General features: G+C 46.9%; 1 protein-coding gene across 3 annotated transcripts in view; it reads right to left on the reverse strand.

The window, feature by feature from the left end:
• Window positions 1-243: 243 nt before the first annotated feature.
• TRPM4 (transient receptor potential cation channel subfamily M member 4) overlaps window positions 244-21,823 on the reverse strand; it is a 47,208-nt gene continuing 25,628 nt past the window's right edge. For 2 of the 3 annotated variants that reach the window (XM_053606937.1, XM_053606939.1), the window contains 13 exons: window positions 20,317-20,446; window positions 19,999-20,144; window positions 18,521-18,633; window positions 18,107-18,184; window positions 12,064-12,486; window positions 4,358-4,490; window positions 4,002-4,176; window positions 3,515-3,692; window positions 1,691-1,884; window positions 1,279-1,411; window positions 1,060-1,132; window positions 864-969; window positions 244-630 (listed from right to left, as the gene is read on the reverse strand). In XM_053606937.1, the coding sequence (XP_053462912.1) occupies window positions 626-630; window positions 864-969; window positions 1,060-1,132; window positions 1,279-1,411; window positions 1,691-1,884; window positions 3,515-3,692; window positions 4,002-4,176; window positions 4,358-4,490; window positions 12,064-12,486; window positions 18,107-18,184; window positions 18,521-18,633; window positions 19,999-20,144; window positions 20,317-20,446 (1,887 nt within the window). In that variant the 3' untranslated portion in view covers window positions 244-625. Of the gene's footprint in view, window positions 631-863; window positions 970-1,059; window positions 1,133-1,278; window positions 1,412-1,690; window positions 1,966-3,514; window positions 3,693-4,001; window positions 4,177-4,357; window positions 4,491-12,063; window positions 12,487-18,106; window positions 18,185-18,520; window positions 18,634-19,998; window positions 20,145-20,316; window positions 20,447-21,823 lie in introns of those variants that run through there. The other variant, XM_053606938.1, reaches the window with a different exon arrangement.

Below are 21,823 nucleotides of genomic sequence, written 5' to 3' on the forward strand. Positions count from 1 at the left end.
GAAGTCATTGCACTCTACTGAGGGCAACAAAGTGACACTCTGTCTCAAAAAAAAAAAAAAGCAGATAATTGGTGCTAAGTCTGAGTCAGGCAGGAACAGCAGGCTTAAGAGAAAGGATCAGACCTAAGATTTGAAATACAGCAATAAATCCACCAAGGACTCCAAACCCACCACCCCAACTCCAGTCCCCATCCCAAAAGAATCCAGATAACAATTTCCCACAAATCAAGCATGCAGACACTATTCATTACAAATGACTTTATTTCCCCCAGTGTGGGGAAGTTGTGAATGGGATTTGTGGTCCCTGCAACCCCAAGGGCCCTCCAGACTCCTCCTGCTGTGGCAGGGCCCTCAGAGAAGCAATATCCAGGCTCCAGAACAGGACCTTCCCGGAGAGGATGTGGTTCTGGGAGGAGCTGAGCATGCTGTGGTTCATATGGATGATACCCCCAAGGTAGCCCTGATTTGGCCCAGGTGCTAATCTGTAGGTATGAGGCCCAATCCAAAGACAAGGCTGCCAGGTGCAGGGTCAAGGACCAATTGGGCCTTACTCTACTCTTACTTACAGCTTCTTTCTAGGAGAAAAAAAAAAAACCTGTAGGCTCCTTGAAGTCTACCACAGGGCTCAGTCTGCAGGAAAGAGAGAAGGGAGAGCAGGTAATTGGGGGAAACCGGGAGAAAGAAAAAACACACACACACACACAAAACGGGTGACTGGAAAAAAGAAAAAACTTGAGAAGAAAAGTATGAAAAGCCCAAAGAAGACCTAGAGAGTGACCCAGGGACAACAGAAGGGCAGCAAGAGAGAAAAACAAAAACACACGACCAGATTGGAGATACACAGGTAGACCCTACAAACCGACCTTTGGGCCCAGGCGGGGATGGGGGTGGCAGCCCACCAGGGGGAAGCAACGCAGAGCGACTCAGGGCCTCGGCCACCCAGTCCAGGACACGGCTACAGTGTCGGACCTGGGGGATGAGGGGATATCAGAGTATAAGATAGGAACCCTATTGTCCCCAGTTCTGCCACAGTACCTCAGCCAAGCCGCGAGTCCTCACCTCCCGCTCCAGCCTTTTCAGACGCTGTTCGTACTCGCGGATGTGACCCAGCTGCTTCAATGCGGTGTCCACCCTGGAAAGTAAAAGCTTAAGACACAGGGCCACCGCCCGCCCCGCCCCTCGGATGCTCCGCCCCCTCCGTACGTCCCAGGATCCCCCCTCCCCTCCCCTCCTTTCAGCGGGCACAGGACCCCGCCCCTGCCCAAGTCCCTCCCTCACTTCTGAGACGTGCGCTTCAGACGCTCGGAGTCGCTCTCACGCTTGTCCCGAGCGCGCACCAGGAGGAAATTCTCCTTCTGCACTGACTCCCACGTCAACAGCTCCCGCTCCTCTTGCTTTGAGAGGTGGACCCCTGGAAGGCGGAGTCCAGATGGAGTGAAAGGGCCCGCCCAGCCCCCCGCACGCCTCTCCCAGGCCCAGCCCTTCCACCTCAAACCCTCAGAGCTGCTCTCCCGCCCTGCCTCGGCGTCCCTATAGCGCCTTCTGCCCACACCGCCCAAGCCCCACCCATCCGTCATTTAGACTTTGGGGGCATTTCCCCTCCTTTCCTTCTGCCCCCTTTCCACGTTCATCTTTCTCTCCAAGTCCTGCCCCCTGTATTTATGCCTTTTAAACCAAGCTTTGTTCTCACGAAAATGATGCCGGGAGAATGACAAATTGGTCTGGGAGGTCCTGCTTCTCCATCTACGGAGGAGGAGTCGCACGTGGGAGATGATGATAAGGGGCGGGGCCAGTGCTGGCCTAGAGTGGAATTCCCGGATGAGGCTGTAGCGCTGAGCCTTCCAGTAGAGGTCGCTGTTGCCCTGTACTTTGCCGAACGTGTGGCTGTGGAAGCCAGAGGTGAAAGTCACCAGAAGTCACGGCCCGATCAGGAGCAGGGGATCAAGGTTAGAAGTCAGGCAATATCTGTTCGAAGTCCCAGGCAGCAGGCAGATGTCAAGATTAATAAAGTCAAGGTTATTACAGGATAAGATTATAAGTGAAGGGGGCGGCAGCTTAGTGGGTAGGGTGCCAGCCCCAAATACCAAGGGTGGTGGGTTCGAACCCGCCCCGGCCAAACTGCAACAACAACAAAAAACAAAATAGCCGGGTGTTGTGGCGGGTGCCTGTAGTCCCAGCTCCTCGGGAGGCTAAGGCAAGAGAATCGCCTAAGCCCAAGATTTGGAGGTTGCTGTGAGCTGTAACGCTACAGCAACTCTACGGAGGGTGACACGGTGAGACTTTGTCTCAAAAAAAAAAAAAAAAAAATTATAAGTCAAGTTAGAAGGTCCAAAAATCAGATGTTAGAGGTCAATTTGAGGATGGTATCATGTATTAAGGCAGATCTTGGAGTCAGAATTAAAGTTGGGCTCAAAAGTCAGCATGGACGCAAATAATTAAAATCAGAAATGAAGTTGGAGACATTACTACTTAACAGAAATAAAAAGGATTATAAAAGAATATTATCAACAGTTGTATTTCAGTTAGATAACTTAGTTGAAATGGACAAATTACTAGACACACACAAATTGCCTAAACTGACTAGAGAAGAAATAGAAAATCTCAATAGACTTATGATAAGAGTTTGAATCCTTAATAATAATAATCATTAATAATAATAACTCTGACCAGCCTGAGCTAGAGCGAGACCTCAACTATTTAGCTGAGTGTTGTAGCAGGCGCCTGTAGTCCCAGCTACTTGAGAGGCGGAGGCAAGAGAATTACTTGAGCCCAGGAGTTTAAGGTTGCTGTGGGCTATGATGTCACAGCACTCTACCAAGGGTGACAAAGTGAGACTCTGTCTCCAAAAAAAAAAAAAATTCTTCCAATAAGGAAAAGCATCAGTGTAGCCTGATGAATTCTACCAAATATTTAAGAAGAATTAACACCAATGCTTCTCAAATTCTTCCAAAAATTGAAAGGAGAGAATGCTTCCTGATTCTATGAGCCATCATTACATATCAATAGCAGATAAAGATACCATAAGAAAATTACAAACCAATATCTCTTCTGAATATACATGTAACCCCCCCAAATACTAACAAACCTAATTCCACAGCATATTAAAAAAATTATACACCACGACCAAGTAGGATTTAGTTCATATAAAAATCAATGTAATATATTACATTAGTAGAACAAACCACGGGGGAAGAAACTACATGATCATCTCAAATGACACAGAAAATCATTTCATGATTAAAATAAACAAGCAAACAAACTTGGGCCTGACATAGTGGCAAACTTTATATATATATATATATATATATATATCAAAATATTTATCTTGCCACAATAAAAAAAGTTCAGCCTGGGCTCAGGGAGAGGATCAGAGTCCAAAGTCCAGGTTTAGCCAGCATTAGATTTAAGTCAGAGTTTAGGAACTAAGACAAAATTGATTAGACTGAGTTCAAGAGTCATGATGGGGTCAAGGGTCATGATGGGTGAGTCTGGATGGGAAAACAGCAGGCCTCACCTGAACATGGCGATGAGCAAATTGACCAGCACGATGTTGGCCACAAGCAGGAAGATGACAAGGAGCAGCACCACCAGCCAGTTGGCATAAAGGGAAACACAGGAGCCTGCCTTGGGCCCTGGCGGGTGCCCCCAGAGGCCCTGCTCCGACGAGCAATTGGTATGCTCCATGAGGGCCACTGTGAAGGGAGACACGCAGAGATAGGGCAGGATTGACAGAGACCTAAGGAAGTCAGAGAAGGTGGGGTGGGCAGAGACCCTGGCGAGGGTGGGGGGCACAGAGACCCCGGGGAGGAGGGACAGAAATACAGGAGAGGAGCACAGGGTCGCACTGAGATGATGGGGGAGGCTAGGGAGTCTCTCAGAGACCCATAGAAAAAGGGAGACAGAGACTCAGAGAGAGACATTTTCCTAACGGCATACACAGACCCTGGGAGAGAGGACAGAGGCTCAGAGGGAGGGTGTCTGGCCCTGTTATCCCTCCCTACCGTCCATGTCCTCTTGAGGGATCTGCCCGAATATCTGCAGGTAAGGCCGGTAGAAGACGCGGCGCAGGATACTTGGGAGATCATGGTCCTTGGGCCTTAGGAGCCCCTCAGTGGCCACCCCATAGGCAACCAGCCACACGCCGAGGAAGAACAGGAAAAAGAACACATCCTTCATCTGTCGGAAGAAGAAGGTGTGGCGGAGTCTGTCCCCGCCCTTCCCTACCTTGGCCCCGCCCCATCTCCCAAGACCACGCCCCCAGGCCAAGCCCTTCTCCCCAGCCGTCTCCCTCCCCGCCCCCCACCTTCTCTAGCCCAGTCCAGCATGGCCCAGTCTCTCCCTAGGCCGCTCCTCTCACCATCTTGTTCACGATGACAATCTTGGGCCCCAGCTGCTTGTTGACTGTGAAGATGTGCAGCAACCGCAGCGTGAAAATCATGAAGTCAAGGCAGAGGACAGTGCGGCCCAGGTCATACAGGCCGGGAGTCAGCCTGGGGTGTGGGGAGATGTGGCAGGGGTCACACGAGGGCCACAGGGTGCCAAGGAAAACGGTAGTTTCCCCAAACCATGCTTCAGATGAAGCAGTGGCTTTCAAAGGGCAGGATCAGACCCTCTGATTCACCTAGGGTTTGCTCAGGTTTAATCAGCTGGTCCCCGCTGGGGACTGGTACCCATTAAAAAATGGATGCATACACTCTTTAAAGAATGACTGAATGAACAATTGCTTTAGCAAGAAGCAGGTCCCTGTAAGAATCAGGTTGGAAAAACTGCAGGAGTTGGACTGCTGGTCCAACCCATAAAAGTAGAAAGGTTTTTTAAATACTTTTTTTGTAAAAGTAGCCTAACAGGAAACCAGATAAACACCGTATAATCCATAGTAGTTCAAATGGACAATAAACATCAACAATTCATAAAGAAAATAAAAATTACATCCCTATTTTGCATCATCATGTACTTAAAAATTAGATGGATTAAAAACCTAGTGTAAAAGGCAAAGCATTAAAAAGCTAGGAGAAAACATAGACAAACTTCTTCATGAGCTTAGGATAGGACAGGATGTCATATAAAATTACAAGACATTCCAGCCAGAGCCAGAGCAAAATCCCATCTCTAAAAATAGCCAGGCGCTGGCTCAGTGCCTATAGCTCAAGTGGTTAAGGTGCCAGCCACATACACCAGAGCTGGTGGGTTCAAATCCAGCCCAGGTCTGCCAAACAACAATGACAACTGCAACCAAAAAATAGCCAGGCATTGTGGCGGGAGCCTGTAGTCCCAGCTACTTGGGAGGCTGAGACAAGAGAATTGCTTAAGCCCAGGAGTTGGAGGTTGCTGTGAGCTGTGACGCCACAGCACTCTACCCAGGGTGACAGCTTGAGGCTCTGTCTCAAAAAAAAAATAGCCGGGCGTTGTGGCAGGTTTCTGTAGTCCCTGCTACTTGGGAGGCTGGGGCAAGAGAATTGCTTGAGCCCAAGAGTTTGAGGTTGCTGTGAGCTGTGACACCATGGCACGAGGGTGGCAGAGTGAGACTCTGTGTCAGGGAAAAAAAAAAAGCCCAAGACATAAAACCATAATAAGGAAAGCATTGATGAATTTAACTACTTTGAAATATAAAATTTCTGTGCCTCAAAAGACAACACACAGAGGGTGCCAAAACTGTAAGGGTACTCATTTTAAGAAAGGAAAAAACTCTATTAAATAAATTGTAATACTCAATATACACCATAACAAAAGATGAATACAAGTCATGTTGAACACCTCTTGTAACTGCACAAGTCAAACGTGATTTGAAGATTACAAATTTATATGGATGGACTGAGAAAAGCAAAATATTTCTTCAATATCCCTGCCCAAAATGCATAGTCTAGATTTGATTGTGAGGGAACATCGGACAAACCCTAATACAGAGGCATTCTGCAAACTAACTGGCCTGGTCTGTTAAAACATCATAAAAACAAAGACTGAGGTCCCAGTGTAGAGGAGATCAAGAGACATGGCAACTAAAGGCAAAATGGGATCCTCAGCTGGATCCTGGACCAGAAAGGGGGCATCAGTGAGACAAGTGGTGAGATGGGAATAAGATTTCCTGGTTTTGATCATGTGAGATGTTAACATCTGTACGATCTGGGTGAAAGCTAAATTCTTTGTCCTGTTTTGCAACTTTTTTTTTTTTTTTTTAGACAGTCTCAAGCTGTTGCCATGGGCAGAGTGCCATGGTGTCATAGCTCACAGCAACCTCCAACTCTTGGGCTCAAGCGATCCTCTTTCCTCAGTTTTTCTATTTTTAGTAGAGACAAGGTCTCGCTCTTGCTCAGGCTGGTCTCAAACCCGTTAGCTCAAGCAATCCACCTGCCTCGACCTCCCAGAGTGCTGGGATTACAGGTGTGAGTCACCGTGCCCGGCCCTGCAACTTTTTTTATGAATCTCAGATTATTTCAGAAAGAAGAATTAACGTGTAAGAAAGTTTAAGATAACATACAAAGTGAAAAGACAAGCTATAAAATACAAGAAGATATTTAGAATAACAACAATGCCAAAAATTAGAATCCCAGATACAAGGAGAGGAGAGTGCCTACCTATGTGCATGTACATATGTATAAAGAGCTCGATGAACCTCAATAAAAAAACAGGGGGCAAAAATATGAAGACCATTGACAACACATAAGTGCCCATTAAACTTACAAAAAGATTCATGAAGAAGAAACTACAAATGATCCTCAAATCTATTATTTTAAAATATGTTTGGTCATTTTTATGTACCTCTGGGTTCAGGCATTATTGGGGGAGGGATGTTTCCAAAGTAATTAAAGTCACGTTGCTTTAAAAAAAAAAACTTACAAAAAGATGCCCAACCTACTTTGTAGTCATATGCATAAATTAAAACAAAGAACAAGAAGAAGTCGTGTTTACCCATCAGATGGGCAAAAAAAAATTTTTTTTTTTTTTTTTTAGAGACAGAGTCTCACTTTACCACCCTTGGTAGAGTGCTGTGGCATCACAGCTCACAGTAACCTCCAACTCCTGGGTTTAGGCGATTCTCTTGCCTTATCCTCCCTAGTAGCTGGGACCACAGGTGCCCACCACAATGCCCGACTATTTTTTGTTGCAGTTTGGCCAGGGCCAGGTTTGAACCCACCACCCTCGGTATATGGGGCCAGCGCCCTACCCACTGAGCCACAGGCACCGCCCATTTATTTTTATTTTTTTATTTTTAGAGACAGAGTCTCACTTTGTCACCCTTGGTAGAATGCTGTGGTGTCACAGCTCACAGCAACCTCCAGCTCTTGGGTTTAGGCGATTCTCTTGCCTCAGCCTCCCAAGTTCCTGGGACCACGGGCGCCCACCACAATGCCCGGCTATTTTTTTGTTGCAGTTTGGCTGGGGCTGGATTCAAACCCTCCACCCTCGGTATATGGGGCTGGTGCCCTACTCACTAAGTCACAGGCACTGCCGGAAAATGGGTGAAATTATTTATAAGGAAATCTTTGTCAAGCATATGTGTACCTTTTGACCCACAAACTTTATACTTGAGATGTAAACCTTTATTATTTGGGGATAATAACCCCCAGAAATAACCTGAACGTTCGTCTATAAGGGAATTGGCAAAGTAAATATCATTCGTCATTCAATTCTGGAGATGACTGAACATTTCTCCCTTGTCAGCTAAGATCTTTCCATTTTTCCCATGCAAAAATCCATCCTTCACCTGGAAATTACTGGGTTTGATAAAGTGTCTAAAATATTGCTGGCATTTCTAGAGCATGGCAGCATAGGTCCTTAGCCCTTTCATCTAAAAAGACACTTTAGATGTTAGCAAAGACTAATGCTTCAGTTTATCCCAATATAAGGGATAATCTGAAGCATTAGTATTTGGCAAAACTCTCTCATCTTGCTCTCTGTTTGAGTAAATTATGCATGTCTAATACTTTGTAGCATTTCTAACACAGCATAGAAGAAGCCAGCCTCTCAGTATGTCTATGAGAAAAACTTGAATGGGGACCATCAGGATCAACCATCCAGGATGTGTAAGATCCCTTGTAAAGAGTCCCTAAGTTGTGTCCACAGTGCTTTTTGTCTGTTCTCCTCAAAAGAGGGGGTGTCCTAACAGCTTGCATGTGAAAGAAGAGAGAGAAAAAGAAAGAGAAAAAAAGAAAGAAAGAAAAGGAAGGAAAGGAGAAATAAGGGAAGAAAGAAAGAAACAGAAACCTCAGCAGCTAAGGATTAAAACCAGAGAGGCAAATATATGATATAACCTCATATTTGTTATCTTGAGTTGGAAATGAAAGAGATTGTTGAGAAATTCTTAGGCTGATTTCTATCTCTGGAAGGTTTGTCTTACTGCCTTACAAAAATAGCACATTCCTTAAATTCTGGCAAGAACTCTCTTTCATCTGATCTTTACCCAACGATGGCTAAAAGCCCTTCTTTGGAACTCGAAGTGGCATTTTTAAAGAATAATGTGTATTGGGCTGGGCTCAGAGGCTCATGCCTGTAATCCCAGCACTCTGGGGAGGCCAAGGAAGGTGGACTGCCTGAGCTCACAGGTTCCAGACCAGCCAGAGCAAGAGTGAGACCTCGCCTATAAAAATAACCGGGTGTTGTGGCAGGCGCCTGTAATCCCAGCTACTCGGGAGGCTAAGGCAAGAGGATTGCTTAGGCCATTGGTTCTCAATCTTCCTAATGCCATAGTGTATTTTCCTTATTAAAAAGGGGTCACGACCCACAGGTTGAGAACCGCTGGATTACACCCAAGAGTTTGAGGTTTCTGTGAGTTGTGATGCCACTGTACTCTACTGAGGGTGACAAAGTGAGACCCTGTCTCAGAAAAGAAAACAAAAAAAAGAATAAGGTGTATTTACAAATCGTGTACTGACATAGAAACCATGTCAGGACATATTGTAGAGAAAAAGTTGCCATAAAAATGCATAAAATATCATGTTTTTGTTCTAAAAGAATTATGTGCATCTGTGTCTATAAATGAATAGAAAAAGAACAGACACGGCTGTGTCTGTAGCTCAGTGGGTAGGGCGCCAGCCACATACACCCAATGTGGCGGGTTCAAACCCAGCCCAGGTCAGCTAAAAAACAACAATAGCAACTGCAACAAAAAAATAGCTGGGGCTCAGCACCTGTGGCTCAAGCAGCTAAGGCACTAGCCACATACACCTGAGGTGGCGGGTTCGAATCCAGCCTGGGCCTGCAACCAAAAAAATAGCCAGGCATTGTAGTGGGCATCTGTGGTCCCAGCTACTTGGGAGGAAGAGGCAGGAGACTCACTTGAGCCCAGGAGTTGGAGGTTGCTGTGAGCTGTGATGCCATGGCACTCTACCCAGGGCAATAGCTTGAGGCTCTGTCTCAAAAAAAAAAAAAAATAGCCAGGAGTTGTGGTGGACACCTGTAGTCCCAGCTACTTGGGAGGCTGAAGCAAGAGAATCACTTAAGTCCAAGAGTTGGAGGTTGCTGTGAGCTGTGACAGCACAGTACTCTACCGAGGGTGACATAATGTAACTCTGTCTCAAAAAAAAAGAAAAGAAAAAGAACAGACAGGATGTGCACCAAACTACTGATGGAGGTAACCACAGAGAAAGGCAGGTCGCTTGTCATAATGGAGGAAAATCTTTGGTTCCTGTTCTACATCCCTCATTTGTTAAATTTGTTCAGTAAAACATATTTCTGCATTTCTTTGGTAATAGTTCATATATTTAAAAGATGTTTGAAATTGCTGGAAGATGAGACAGATGTGGCCTGAGGAGTTTATAATCTTGTGTGAGGTGAGAGACAGCACAAGTCATAATCAGAGCACCACTTACGGGCATTTACGGGGAATACAAAGGAGGGACCCAGAGTCTGGGAAGGATAAGAAAGCCTTCCATGGCTAGGCGCCTGTAGCTCAGTGGTTAGGGTGCTGGCTACATACACGGGGAGGGGCGGGGGTGGCGGGGAGCTGGAAGGCTCGATCCTGGCCTGGGCCTGCTAAACAACAATGACAACAATAACAAAAAAATAGCCAGGTGCTGTGGCAGGCACTGTAGTCCCAGCTACTGGGGAGGGTAAGGCAAGAGAATCCCTTAAGCCCAAGAATTTGAGGTTATATATATTCTCATATTCTACATGTGAGCTGTGATGCCACAGCACTCTACCAATGATGACATAGTGAGATTCTGTCTTTTAAAAAAAAAAAAAAGGCTTGGTGCCTGTGGCTCAAGTGGCTAAGGCACCAGCCACATACACCTGAGCTGGCGGATTCAAATCCAGCCAGTCCTGCCCGCCAAACAACAATGATGGCTGCAACCAAAAATTAGCCAGGCACTGTAGCGGGCGCCTGTGGTCCCAGCTACTTGGGAGGAAGAGGCAGGAGACTCGCTTCAGCCCAGGAGTTGGAGGTTGCTGTGAGCTGTGATGCCACAGCACTCTACCCAGCTTGAGGCTCTGTCTCAAAAAAAAAAAAAAAGGCTTCCAGAGGCAGGGATAGCAAAGCTAAAGTCTAAAGGGAGTGTCAGAGTTGACTTAGCAAGGGAGACGAGGGAAAGGTGTTTCAGAAAGGGGGAACAACACTAACCAAGACCCCAAGACAAGATGATTTGTTCCCAAGGACTTTTTTTTTGTTTTTAGTTTTGTTTTTTCTTTGCTTTTTTTTTTTTAATTAAATCATAGCTGTGTACATTAATGCAATCATGGGGTACCATGCGCTGGTTTTAAATACAATTTGAAATATTTTCATCACCCTGGTTAACATAGCCTTTCTGGCTTTTTCTTAGTTATTGTGTTAAAACATTTATAGTCTACATTTAGTAAGTTTCACATTTACCCTTGTAAGATGCACCGTAGGTGTGGTCCCTCCCAAGGACATTTTGACCTACCCTGTGCCTTCCCTTTGGGCACCACACAGTATGATCTGGAAATTATGGTGGAAATGAAGTCACTATATAGCCCACTTCTACCAACAGAAAACAGTTGAGGGAATGCTCACTATTTGGTTTTTATGAGTTAGCTATGAAATAAACAGAAGTTTTCATGGACTAAATAGTTGGCAAAACATGTGAGCCTCCTCAGTGAAATTTGAATCTATGAAAATAGATCCAGAAAAACTGGACATGCAAGAAGTAACAACCACAAAGGAAAAATCACAAACAGAGACCCTAGATCTGGGCAAATTCAAATTTCAATATGGACAAAAACATAAGTGATGAACCATACATTCATTGTAAAACTTAAACTCGAATAACAACCAAGTTGAAATCATTTCAGAAACTGAAAATGAAAAAAATTGAAATGGGCTTAACTGTCCTGCACATAAAATTGACGAGGGAATTTTAAGTAACTGGAAAATACTTCTTTGATAGGAATCTGTCAGTACTGGTAAATTCTGATTAAAATTTTATAATTACAGTATGCAGATTCCAAATATCTGGGTCCAAACGTCAAGATCAAATTGTCCTATGATGAAGGAATTTCAAGTAGCTTTTAAAGAGGGTGGAGCGCAGCTGGAGAAAAGAGAAAGAAATTGGTGGGACAGCCAGCAGAGGCAGGCCAGGCCCTGTCCAGGGGTGCTGGAAGCCATGGAAAGCAGAGAGGGACGGGCAGCTCTCAGAGGTAGAAAGACCCTTCTGGAGCCCTGGAAGGAAAAGATCAGAATCCAGGAGGCTGGGTGAGGGTCCAGCTAGGAAGGACAGGCGGCCAAGCCAGTGGCATGGAGGCACTTAGGGGACGAGGCAGAGAGAGTTGGGGGTCAGGAGGGCTGGACCTGGTACAGGGCTGTGGAGGAAGGAGGAGGAGGAGGTGAAGATGGCGCCAGGTTATGGGTGCTCTGAGAAACTTCTGGTAACCTCCAGACCTAGCAATAAATGGCAGCAGAGGCTGTGTGGCTGACTTGGGATTCTCTTTTAATCCTGTGGCCCCTAAAGCCCTACATCCTTCTGCAAACCAGTTACTTTGAGGCGAGTATCAGGTGCACACACTCGTAAGAGGGGTTTCAGTTTTTCCACAGTGAAGAAGTGGTCTTGAACTGAGGTCCTTCCACTCCCAATCAGGAAGGGGCCATGGTTCAAAGGCCCCCGGGGCACTCACCGGCAGCTTACACCAAAGAGGAAGCAGGTGAGGGCCAGCAGGTCGCACTGGTTCCAGGTGTCAGCGAGGTAGAGGCGCAGGCGGTGGTGCAGGGAGGCCTGACCTGGTCCCGGGCCCCCGCTGGCCAGGCTGCCCCAGCCGCCACCCAGGCCCTGGCGCAGCTCCTCACAGAGCAGGGTGAAGGCCCAGAAGTAGAGCAGCAGCTCAGCGGGGCCGGGCATGGGCTGGAAGTCCACGAGCAGCACGTGGGCGAAGAGCAGCAGAAACAGCAGGTAGCTGACCACGTTGCCCATGAAGGCCGTGACCGGCGCGCCCCAGAAGTGGGACCACCTGCGCAGGCACCCGCAGCCCACGCGGCTGTCCCTGCCGCTGGACTGCTGCAGGGTCCCCAGCGGCGTCTTCTCAGCAAGGTCCTCCACCACCCTACATGGAGAGGAGAGGAGGCCTCACTCTCACCCCTGAGCCCTGACCTACGGCCACCCAGACCTCTGGCCCAGCACGTCCCACTAGTCCCTGGCGTCACCTGGACCTGATGTGAAACTAAGTCTGGTTAGAGCCACCTTCTTGCCTTTTGACCCTTGTAGCTAACCTCTGACCTCTGGGATCTCCTACTATCAAGACTCTGACCTTCTACTTCTGAATTCCTCTACCCTTGGACCTCTGATCCCAGAGCTAACCTCTGACTCCCACCTGGCTTTTGATTCCAAGTCCCTCTTCTTCACATTCCAAACCTCTCTCTATGTCTGATGTGGAAACATCTATCTGACTTCTGACCCTCCAACTAGCCTCTGATCCCCATGATTCAGATCCCCAAATTTGACAATTCATGTCCCTGAATAGTAAGAACTCCCACCCACAAATTCCCATGTGAAATTATCCAGCCCAAGATGCTCAGGTAACTTATTCTTCCCCATATCCGATCATGAGCCACACACACCTCTAAATTCTAGCCCTTAGCAGTCTGCCAGAATCTCTGGCCTTTCCCACAGGCATTCTGATCCTCTGTCCCAATTTCATCCTGACTCTTAATCCTGACCCTGAATCAAAAACGCCAAAATGAATAATACTAATAAATTCAAAAAGTTAACTAGAAAAAAAAAACTGAGTGGGAGACATGGCATCTCTTTAAAAATGAAGCAGAGGATGGGCGGCACCTGTGGCTCAAAGGGGTAGGGCGCTGGTCCCATATGCCGGAGGTGGCGGGTTCAAACCCAGCCCCGGCCAAAAAAAAAAAAAATGAAGCAGAGGGCAGCGCCTGTTGCTCAAAGGAGTAGGGCGCTGGTCCCATATGCCGGAGGTGGTGGGTTCAAACCCAGCCCCGGCCAAAAAAAAAAGAAGCAGCAGCAGAAAGGTAACAGTTCCAAAGTGGAAACAACTCAAATGTCTATCAGCTGCTGAATGGATAAATAAAATTGGGCCTATCCATACAAGGGAATATTATTCAGCAATAAAAAGGAATAAAGTACTGAGACAGTACTTGAAACAGAAACTTTCAGAAACAACATCTCTGAAATCTCTGAATCTTGAGAAAATTAGTCTAAGTGAACAAAGCCATTCATAAAAGACCATAGAGCATATTATTCCACTTATGCAAAGTATGCAGAATAGACAAATCCAGAGACAGAAATTGCCTAGGGCAGAGGGAAATGAAAAGTGATGCTAATGGGTACAGAGTTTCTTGCTGAAGGGATAAAATGTTTTAAAATTAATTGCAGTAATTATTTCTCAACTCCGTGAGTATACTACAAACCACTGGATTATACACCGAATGTGGGGGAACCACATGGTATGTGGATCACATATCAAGAAAGCTGTTGTAAAGAAAATAAGCAGAGACCAGGTGTAGTAGTTCTCTCCTGTATTTCTAGTGCTCCGGGAGGCTGAGCAGGGAGAGGATCCCTTGAGCTCAGAAGTTCAAGACCAGCCTGAGCAAGAGCAAGACCCTATCTCTACTAAAAACAGAAAAATTAGCTGGGCCTGCTGGCAGGCACCTGTAGTCCCAGCTACTCAGGAGGAGGAGGCAGGAGAATCACTTGAGCCTGGGAATCTGAGGTAGCTGTGAGCTGTGATGACGCAATGGCACTCTACTCAGGGTGATAGAATGAGACTCTGCCTCAAAAAAAATAAGACCAGCTTGAGCAAGAGCAAGACCCTGTCTCTACTAAAAATAGAAAAATTAGCCAGTGTCATGGTAGCACTTGTAGTCCCAGCTACTCCAGAGGCTGAGGCAGGAGGATTGCTTGAGCCTGGGAGTTGGAGGCTGTAGTGAGCTATATTGATGCCACTGCACTCTAGCCTGGGTGACAAGAGAGAGACACTATCCCAACAAAAAAGAAAAGAAAGGAAACAGAAAGAACCACTGGGGAAAGGGGATGAGAATGAAAGAGAACAACCCCCTAGTGACAAGGGAAAACTGTCCTGGGATCTTGTATTTCATCTCTGTTCATCCTAGTAACAAGGGCATGTGATAGGTATGGAGCATTCCCCAATGGCTGCTACCTTGAATCACTCACAGCCCAGCCACACACAGACTCCTGGGCCTAACCCCAAACCTCTGAGGGAGGAGCAGGGATCTGTCCAAGCTCTCCATGGAGATGACTCTCTACCATGGCTGAGAGCACAGACTCAGGAACAAGAGGAGCTGGGTTCAAATCCCAACTCTACCATTTACCAACCATGTGATCTGAGGCAAGTGGCTTAATGTCTCAGTTATTTCATCTACAAAACGAGAGCAATAATAGGTTGTATTGTACAGGGCTAATTGAGAGAATTTAGTACAAGGGCTGCCCATCATAAATGTTCAATAACATTCGCTATTATCAACATTATCATCATCATCATCCTCTAGTACAAAAGATGGGAAATCACAAGGCAAATACGCCATTACTGATCCTGACCTCAGACACTGGGGCTTTCTAACAACCTTTTTTTTTTTTTTGAGACAGAGTCTCACTATGTCGCCCTAGTAGAGTGCCGCGGCATCACAGCTCACAGCACCCTCCAACTCTTGGGCTTCAGCAATTCTCTTGCCTCAGCCTCCCAAGTAGCTGGGACTACAGGCATCTGCCACAACGCCCAGCTGTTTTTTGGCTGCAGTTGTCATTGTTGTTTAGCAGGCCCGGGCTGGCTTCAAACCCGCCAGCCTGGTGCATGTGGCCTGCACTGTAACCACTGTTTTATGGGTGCCGAGCCTATCCAACCTTTTTCAATGGTCTAAATACTTTTCTTAGTTTTTCCCCTTCTATCTTGATAAATATTTTGTATTCTTTGTACATTATCTTAAAAAGCCCCACACACACATGTGTGTGCATATATGTACATATATATTTAAATTTGACCGTTTAATGAGCTATGCAGTGGGTTTGATAGACTTCTGGCAGACTGATCATGTTACTAACAGTTAACAGAACATGTTTTCCTCTTTTCTCTTTCCTCAGTTATGTGGCTAACATGGAGATGGAGGATGCAAAGATGGATATAAATGTGGGCCTCTTCCTCTGTTTCTCTATTACTGTGGATCCAGACTCTTATACAGACACGCACACACACACCATTATTCCACAAAATAAATAAGAATTGTAGTAACAATAACAGCAGTAATAATAATCACCATTAGTTGGCCACTTCTTATCTGCTGGACTCTAGGATATGCCTTTTCTGTCTTTTATGTACATTATTTCAATGCATCCTCCCAGCGGCCCAATCAGGCATTGAGGTAGACTGTACCCAATATTCTGGCTCTCTCTCAGTGTACCCTTCCTATGGAGAATTAACTATGAAATCTTGTTTTGGGCACTTCTTTTTTTTTTCAGCTTGCTTGTTCATCATTCTTCTTCGTTTGAAGTACTCTTTTTTGTTGTTGTTGTTGTTGTTGATTTTCTTTCTTCTTTTTTCTTTTTTTTGTAGAGACAGAGTCTCACTTTATGGCCCTCGGTAGAGTGCCGTGGCCTCACACAGCTCACAGCAACCTCCAACTCCTGGGCTTAAGCGATTCTCTTGCCTCAGCCTCCCGAGTAGCTAGGACTACAGGCGCCCGCCACAACGCCCGGCTATTTTTTGGTTGCCGTTTGGCTGGGGCCAGGTTTGAACCCACCACCCTCGGTATATGGGGCTGGCGCCCTACCAACCGAGCCACAGGCGCCACCCCTTTCTTCTTTTTTTCAATGCTTCCTCTGACGATGCTCTGTCCCGTTGCCTCCCCAGTACCTGGGATTACAGACGCCCACCACAATGTCTGGCTGTTTTGATGTTAGTAGAGACGGGGTCTTGCTGTGGTTCACTGCTGCTCATACTGTTCTCGAACCTCTAAGCTCAGGCAATCCACCCGCCTCGGCCTCCCACAGCGCTGGGACTACAGGTGTGAGCCACCACGCCCAGCCTTGGGCACGTCTTTTTTTTGAGACAGAGTCTCACCCTGTCACCCTTAGTAGAGTGTTGTGGTGTCATAGCTCACAGCAACTTCATACTCTTGGGCTCAAGCGATCCTCTTGCCTCAGCCTCCTGACTCGCTGGGACTACAGGCAGCCACCACAATATTCAGCTAGATTTTCTATTTTTAGAAGAGACGGTGTCACGTGTCACGGGTGGCGCCTGTGACTCAGCGAGTAGGGCGTGGGCCCCATATACCGAGGGTGGCGGGTTCAAACCCAGCCCCGGCCAAACTGCAACAACAACAACAACAAAAAAATAGCCAGGTGTTGTGGCGGGCACCTATAATCCCAGCTGCTCGGGAGGCTGAGGCAAGAGAATCACGTAAGCCCAAGAGCTGGAGGTTGCTGTGAGCCGTGTGACGCCACGGCACTCTATCGAGGGCAGTAAAGTGAGACTCTGCCTCTTAAAAAAAAAAAAAGAAGAGACGGTGTCTCGCTCTTGGTCAGGCTGGTCTCAAACTCTGGAGCTCAAGCTATTCACCCGCCTCAGCCTCCCGGAGTGTTGGGGTTACAGGCCTCAGCCACTGCACTGGGTGGGTTTTGCACTTTCATGTGGAGGCTTTAAGAGCACAGCCTGGTTTGCCAGGTCTCTTTTCCCTCTGCTCTGAGGCCAGCAAAGCCTGAGCTCAGGGCTGGCACTCAACCTGAAGTAAGAGTACATGGAGCAGATCCACAGCCAACCCACAAACAAACCTTTGTTGTTTTGAGTCACTGAGATTTTTTGTTTGTTTTGTTGTTGTTTTTAAAGACAAGATCTACCTTATTAGCCAGGGTACAGTGCAGTGGCATCATCATAGCTCACTACCGCCTCATACTCCTGGGCTCAAATGATCCTACTGCCTCGACTTCTTGAGTAGCTGGAACTTCAGGCACCTGCCACCATGCCTGGCTGATTTTTTTATTTTTTGTAGAGAAGGGATCTCTCAGGCTGGTCTTGAACTCTTGGCCTCAACTGATCTCCCATCTCAGCCTCCCAGAGTGCTGGATTTTAGGCATCAGCCACTGCAGCTGGCCCTGATTTTTGTTTTTGCAGCATTACCTGACCTCAGCTGACTAACAAATAGGTGTCCTATTTGCCTTCATTTTACAGAAAAGGAAACTGAGGCTCAGGGTGAAGTCACTTTGAAGGTCATGATCAGGATTGAAGCCAAGTCTGCATAACTCAGAACCAAGTTCCTCAGCACCTCTGCTATGTGGCATTATCAGAAGTTTGATAAAAATTCTATTTCAATAGCTTAAGCTTGATTTTTAAATCACCTTTCTGGGACCATAGCATAGTGATTAAGACCAAAGGCCCTGGGATCAAGCAAAATGTAGGTGAAAAATCTTAAATGAACCAAATCCACCTGATTCTACTTGCTATAGAAGGATGGGAGCATATGCAGTATGGTCTCCTTAGTGACAGAACCAAAACTTGAGCCACGCCTGAGCTTGGCATTTTTGGAAATTTCCTCACTATTGTCAATGGTTTTGAAGTCACAATCTCCTCTCTAGCTTTGAGGAGTCCCAGTTCTCACCTCTTGCTCCCAGCCCCTGATGGGATATGGAAGTGACTGGTGTCCTGAAGCTGCCCAGGGTACCCCATCTCACATAATGCTGGGGGCTTCACTTACCTGCCGGGCCCTTCCCCATTAATGTCCCTATTCACATCAGACTCTAGGTCCTTCTGCACGGACTTTTCTTCTGATTTCCTGGCATGGAGGGAAGAACAGAATGAGAAGTGGGGAGGAGAGAGAAGAGGAGTTCTCCAGAAAAACTCAAACTTCTTCACCCACAGACATGGGGTGGGTGAGAGACAGAGAGATCGCTCCCTAAAGTCATCCCAAAGGGATCTTCCCCAACAGCCATGGCCAGAAAGGCAGAGGAATTTCCCCTAGGAACACCCCAGAGAGCAGCCCCAAAAGCTCACCTCCCAGAATACTCCTTGGCAGAGGAAAAGAGCAGACCAATTAGGAAAGGTGGGCAGAAATGAGCAAGGAGGAGGAACTGAACACCCCCCATCCTTATTCTAACCCCAGGGGACTGACCTGAAGGTGATGAGGTCGGTGTAGATGAGTGGAGGACAAAAGAAGGCGAGAACTAGAGCCCAGATGGGTGTGCTGCTGTCCATCTGTCCCCACCACTTCTGTGTCAGCAGAGACTGTGAGGTATGGGGAGGTGTCAAATCACTCCACAGCTCCCTCCCTAAGATCCATATCTGTGCCCAACATGGAGGCCATATTTGTTGGGGGTGGCAGCAGTCAAAAGCAAAGACATCTTGTCCTAGGTTTTGGCTAGTAGAGTTAAACAGCCTACATTTATTGATACCATATGCCAGATACTGGGCTGAGCACTTTACATAAATTCATTTAACCCTTGCCACACCCACAAGAGGTTCGTTAGTATCTTCTTCCTGTCACATACAATGCACAGAGAAGTTAAGGAAATGGCCCAATTAGTAAGTGATAGAGCTGTAATCCGTGAGTTTAACCACTATACAAAGCAAAGGACCCTGGACCACTATTTGAAATGCCAGGCAAATCATTCCAGTAGATGAGGATGGGACATGGGACTTCCTATTGAGGGGACAGAACTTCCCATATTGAGGGTGGAACTCAATGAGCTCCTGTCAGATTTAAATTGATGATACTGAGAAAGTTTTCAAAGTGTCAGATGGTCAGGTTCAGAGAGACTGTGGGGGCAAGCAGGGCTTCCCAGGGTAGAGGATTTCCCACAGGAAGGGTGTGATTTCCTAGGCCAAAGTTTGTCTATGTCCAAAACACTAAGTAATTATCCAATGAGGTCATTCTCATTGTTAAGAACCAGAACTAAGGACCTCTTAAATAAAAGTGGGAAAGACTTTCTGTATAGGAGGCAGGACTTCCTTTGGGAGAAAATAGACTTTCCTATGGGAGTAGGAGGGACTTCCAATAGATGAGGCAGGACTTCCTTTGGAAGAAATGGGCTTTCCTATAAGAGTAGGAAGGACTTCCTATTAAGGTCAACAGGAATTCCTGTACCTGGAGGGGAACTTTTTGGGAGGATAGGCTTTACTTTGGGAAGGTTGGCTTTCTGTGGCTGGAGTGGGGCACAAGGAAAGAGCAGCCTTTTTTTTTTAGAGACAGAGTCTGAGTATGTCGCTCTCGGTAGAGTGCTGCGGTTTTACAGCTCACAGCAAACTCAAACTCTTGGGCTTAAGTGATTCCCTTGCCTCAGTCTCCCAAGCAGTGGACACTACAGGCACCTGCCACAAAGCCTGGCTATTTTTTGTTGCAGTTGTCATTGTTGTTTAGCTGGTCCGGGCCAGGTTCAAACCCGCCAGCCTCAGTGTATGCGCCTGGTGCCATAACCACTGTACTTTGGGCACAGAGCCAAGAGCAGCCTTTTTGAGAAAGGAAGGAGCAAGACTTCCTAGGGGAGGGATGGTCTCCAGGGGAGGGTCTGCTCAAGACCATGGACTATTCCCATTGACAGGGGCTCATCCTCATAGTTCCCAGAGTCCAGCTGGGGACTCTCAAATGCTTACCTGTACCCCATCCTGGGCAAAGAAGGCACGAGCGTCTGCCTGCATGGCCAGGTGGAGGCAGGTAGCATCCCCCCAGAGTGGGCAGTGACGTAAGAGTAGTTGGGTGGCCCATTCCTCATTGCTGTGATAGCACTTGCCAAAAAGGTCTGGGGCAGAGAATTTATGTGAGAAGGAAGGGAAGCAGTGGGGAGGAAATGTGAGGGGGAAAAGAAAGGAAACTTAACAAGAAGGGGCAGGAGTATTTGAGGAGTGGGGAAATACACATCCCCCCCTTATGGCAACCCTTGTCCCTGCTCCCAGGCACCGTGCGCCACACACCAACGGCCATCCCCTCAAACTTGGTCGCCAGGTCTTTCCTCCGTGCTGCCTCCTCAGCCTGAGTCTCCAGGCGTGCCAGTACTCGAAGCAGCAAACAGGCCCCAAGAGCTGAGGCCACAGCATTAGAGCCCTAGAGAGACAGAAGGGGGGGTCATCAATGGGTCAGAAGTTAAGGTGCACTTCAGAGAGGGATCAGGGAAGGGAAAGAAAGCCTGTGACCAAGGGAAGGCTCAGAATCAGAGGTCAGAAATTAACTGAGGTCATCAGAGGCCAAGAATGAAGTAATGTTTGGAGATGGATCTGAAAGAATCTGGACATCAGGCAAAGAAGTCAGATGGTTTAGAGACCAGGGATACAAGTCAGAGGCTGAGCAGGAGTGAAAAACATCAGCAGTCACAGACAAGTCAAGAAGTAGTTGGAAAGATCACTAAAAGTGGCAGAGCAGGAAATGTCAAATCTCTAGCCCTCCACAAAAACAATGAATAAGCTGGTAAAAACCGTCAGAATCAACTTTTCCAAAATTATGGAATCTAATCGAAAATTTACTAACCCCCCCCAATCCCAAAAGAACGCTTAATGAAGAAAGAAACTGCTAAATTTCAGTAAGAAAACACTGAGACTTTTTTTTTTTGAGACAGAGCCTCAAGCTGTCACCCTGGGTAGAGTGCTGTGGAATCACAGCTCACAGCAATCTCCAACTCCTGGGCTCAAGCAATTCTCCTGCCTCCACCTCCCAAGTAGCTGGGACTACAGGCACCTGCCACAGGCCTGGCTGTTTTTGTTGTTGTTGTTGTTGTTGTTTTGTTGTTGTTTAGCGGCCCAGGGCTGGATTCAAACCCGCCAGCTCTGGTGTATGTGGCTGGTGCCTTAGCTGCTTGAGCTACAGGCACTGAGTCAACATTGAGACATTTTAACCTACCTGCTTACCATCCCTGGCTCCCCAGCACAGTGATAACCTTGAAGACAATGGCCTACATTCCCAATGCAGGTTGCTAGCACCGGAGGGACCAATTCAGACCTTACTCTCAAAGAACTGTAATTGTGTGTATGGACCTATCTGGTGGCTCCCTGAAGAAACAATTTATGAGCTTGACTTTGTTTTCATCAGTCTTAGAGCTTCCCCAGAGCAGAAGTGGCTTTCCTTGGTGGTATGTGTCGAAAGCATTTAAAGGCAACTGAATTAACTTCTGCAAGGACTCACTGTGGCAGCAGGCAAGAGATACACTAAACAGTTTGGGAGGAAAAGGCTGGGGAAGGTGATACTTGGGGGCATAAGGGCTTTGAAAAGCTCCCTCCTGTATAGCAAATCCAGAAGGCTACCCACATGACCAGGACAAGATGCATGCTCAGAAAAGACCAGAGAAGACCTTAAGCTCTCAGTCTGGCTGACCTTTATTCTCTGTACAATTAAGAAGTGAAAACTAGTGCAGAATTGTAAACAGCTTACCTAAGTGTTGTTAGAGTGCTTCAACAGACAGTGACTCTGCAAACTGGGAGAGTTTTTTAT

This window comes from Nycticebus coucang, chromosome 10 (assembly GCF_027406575.1).
Source record: "Nycticebus coucang isolate mNycCou1 chromosome 10, mNycCou1.pri, whole genome shotgun sequence".
Lineage (NCBI taxonomy): Eukaryota > Metazoa > Chordata > Mammalia > Primates > Lorisidae > Nycticebus > Nycticebus coucang.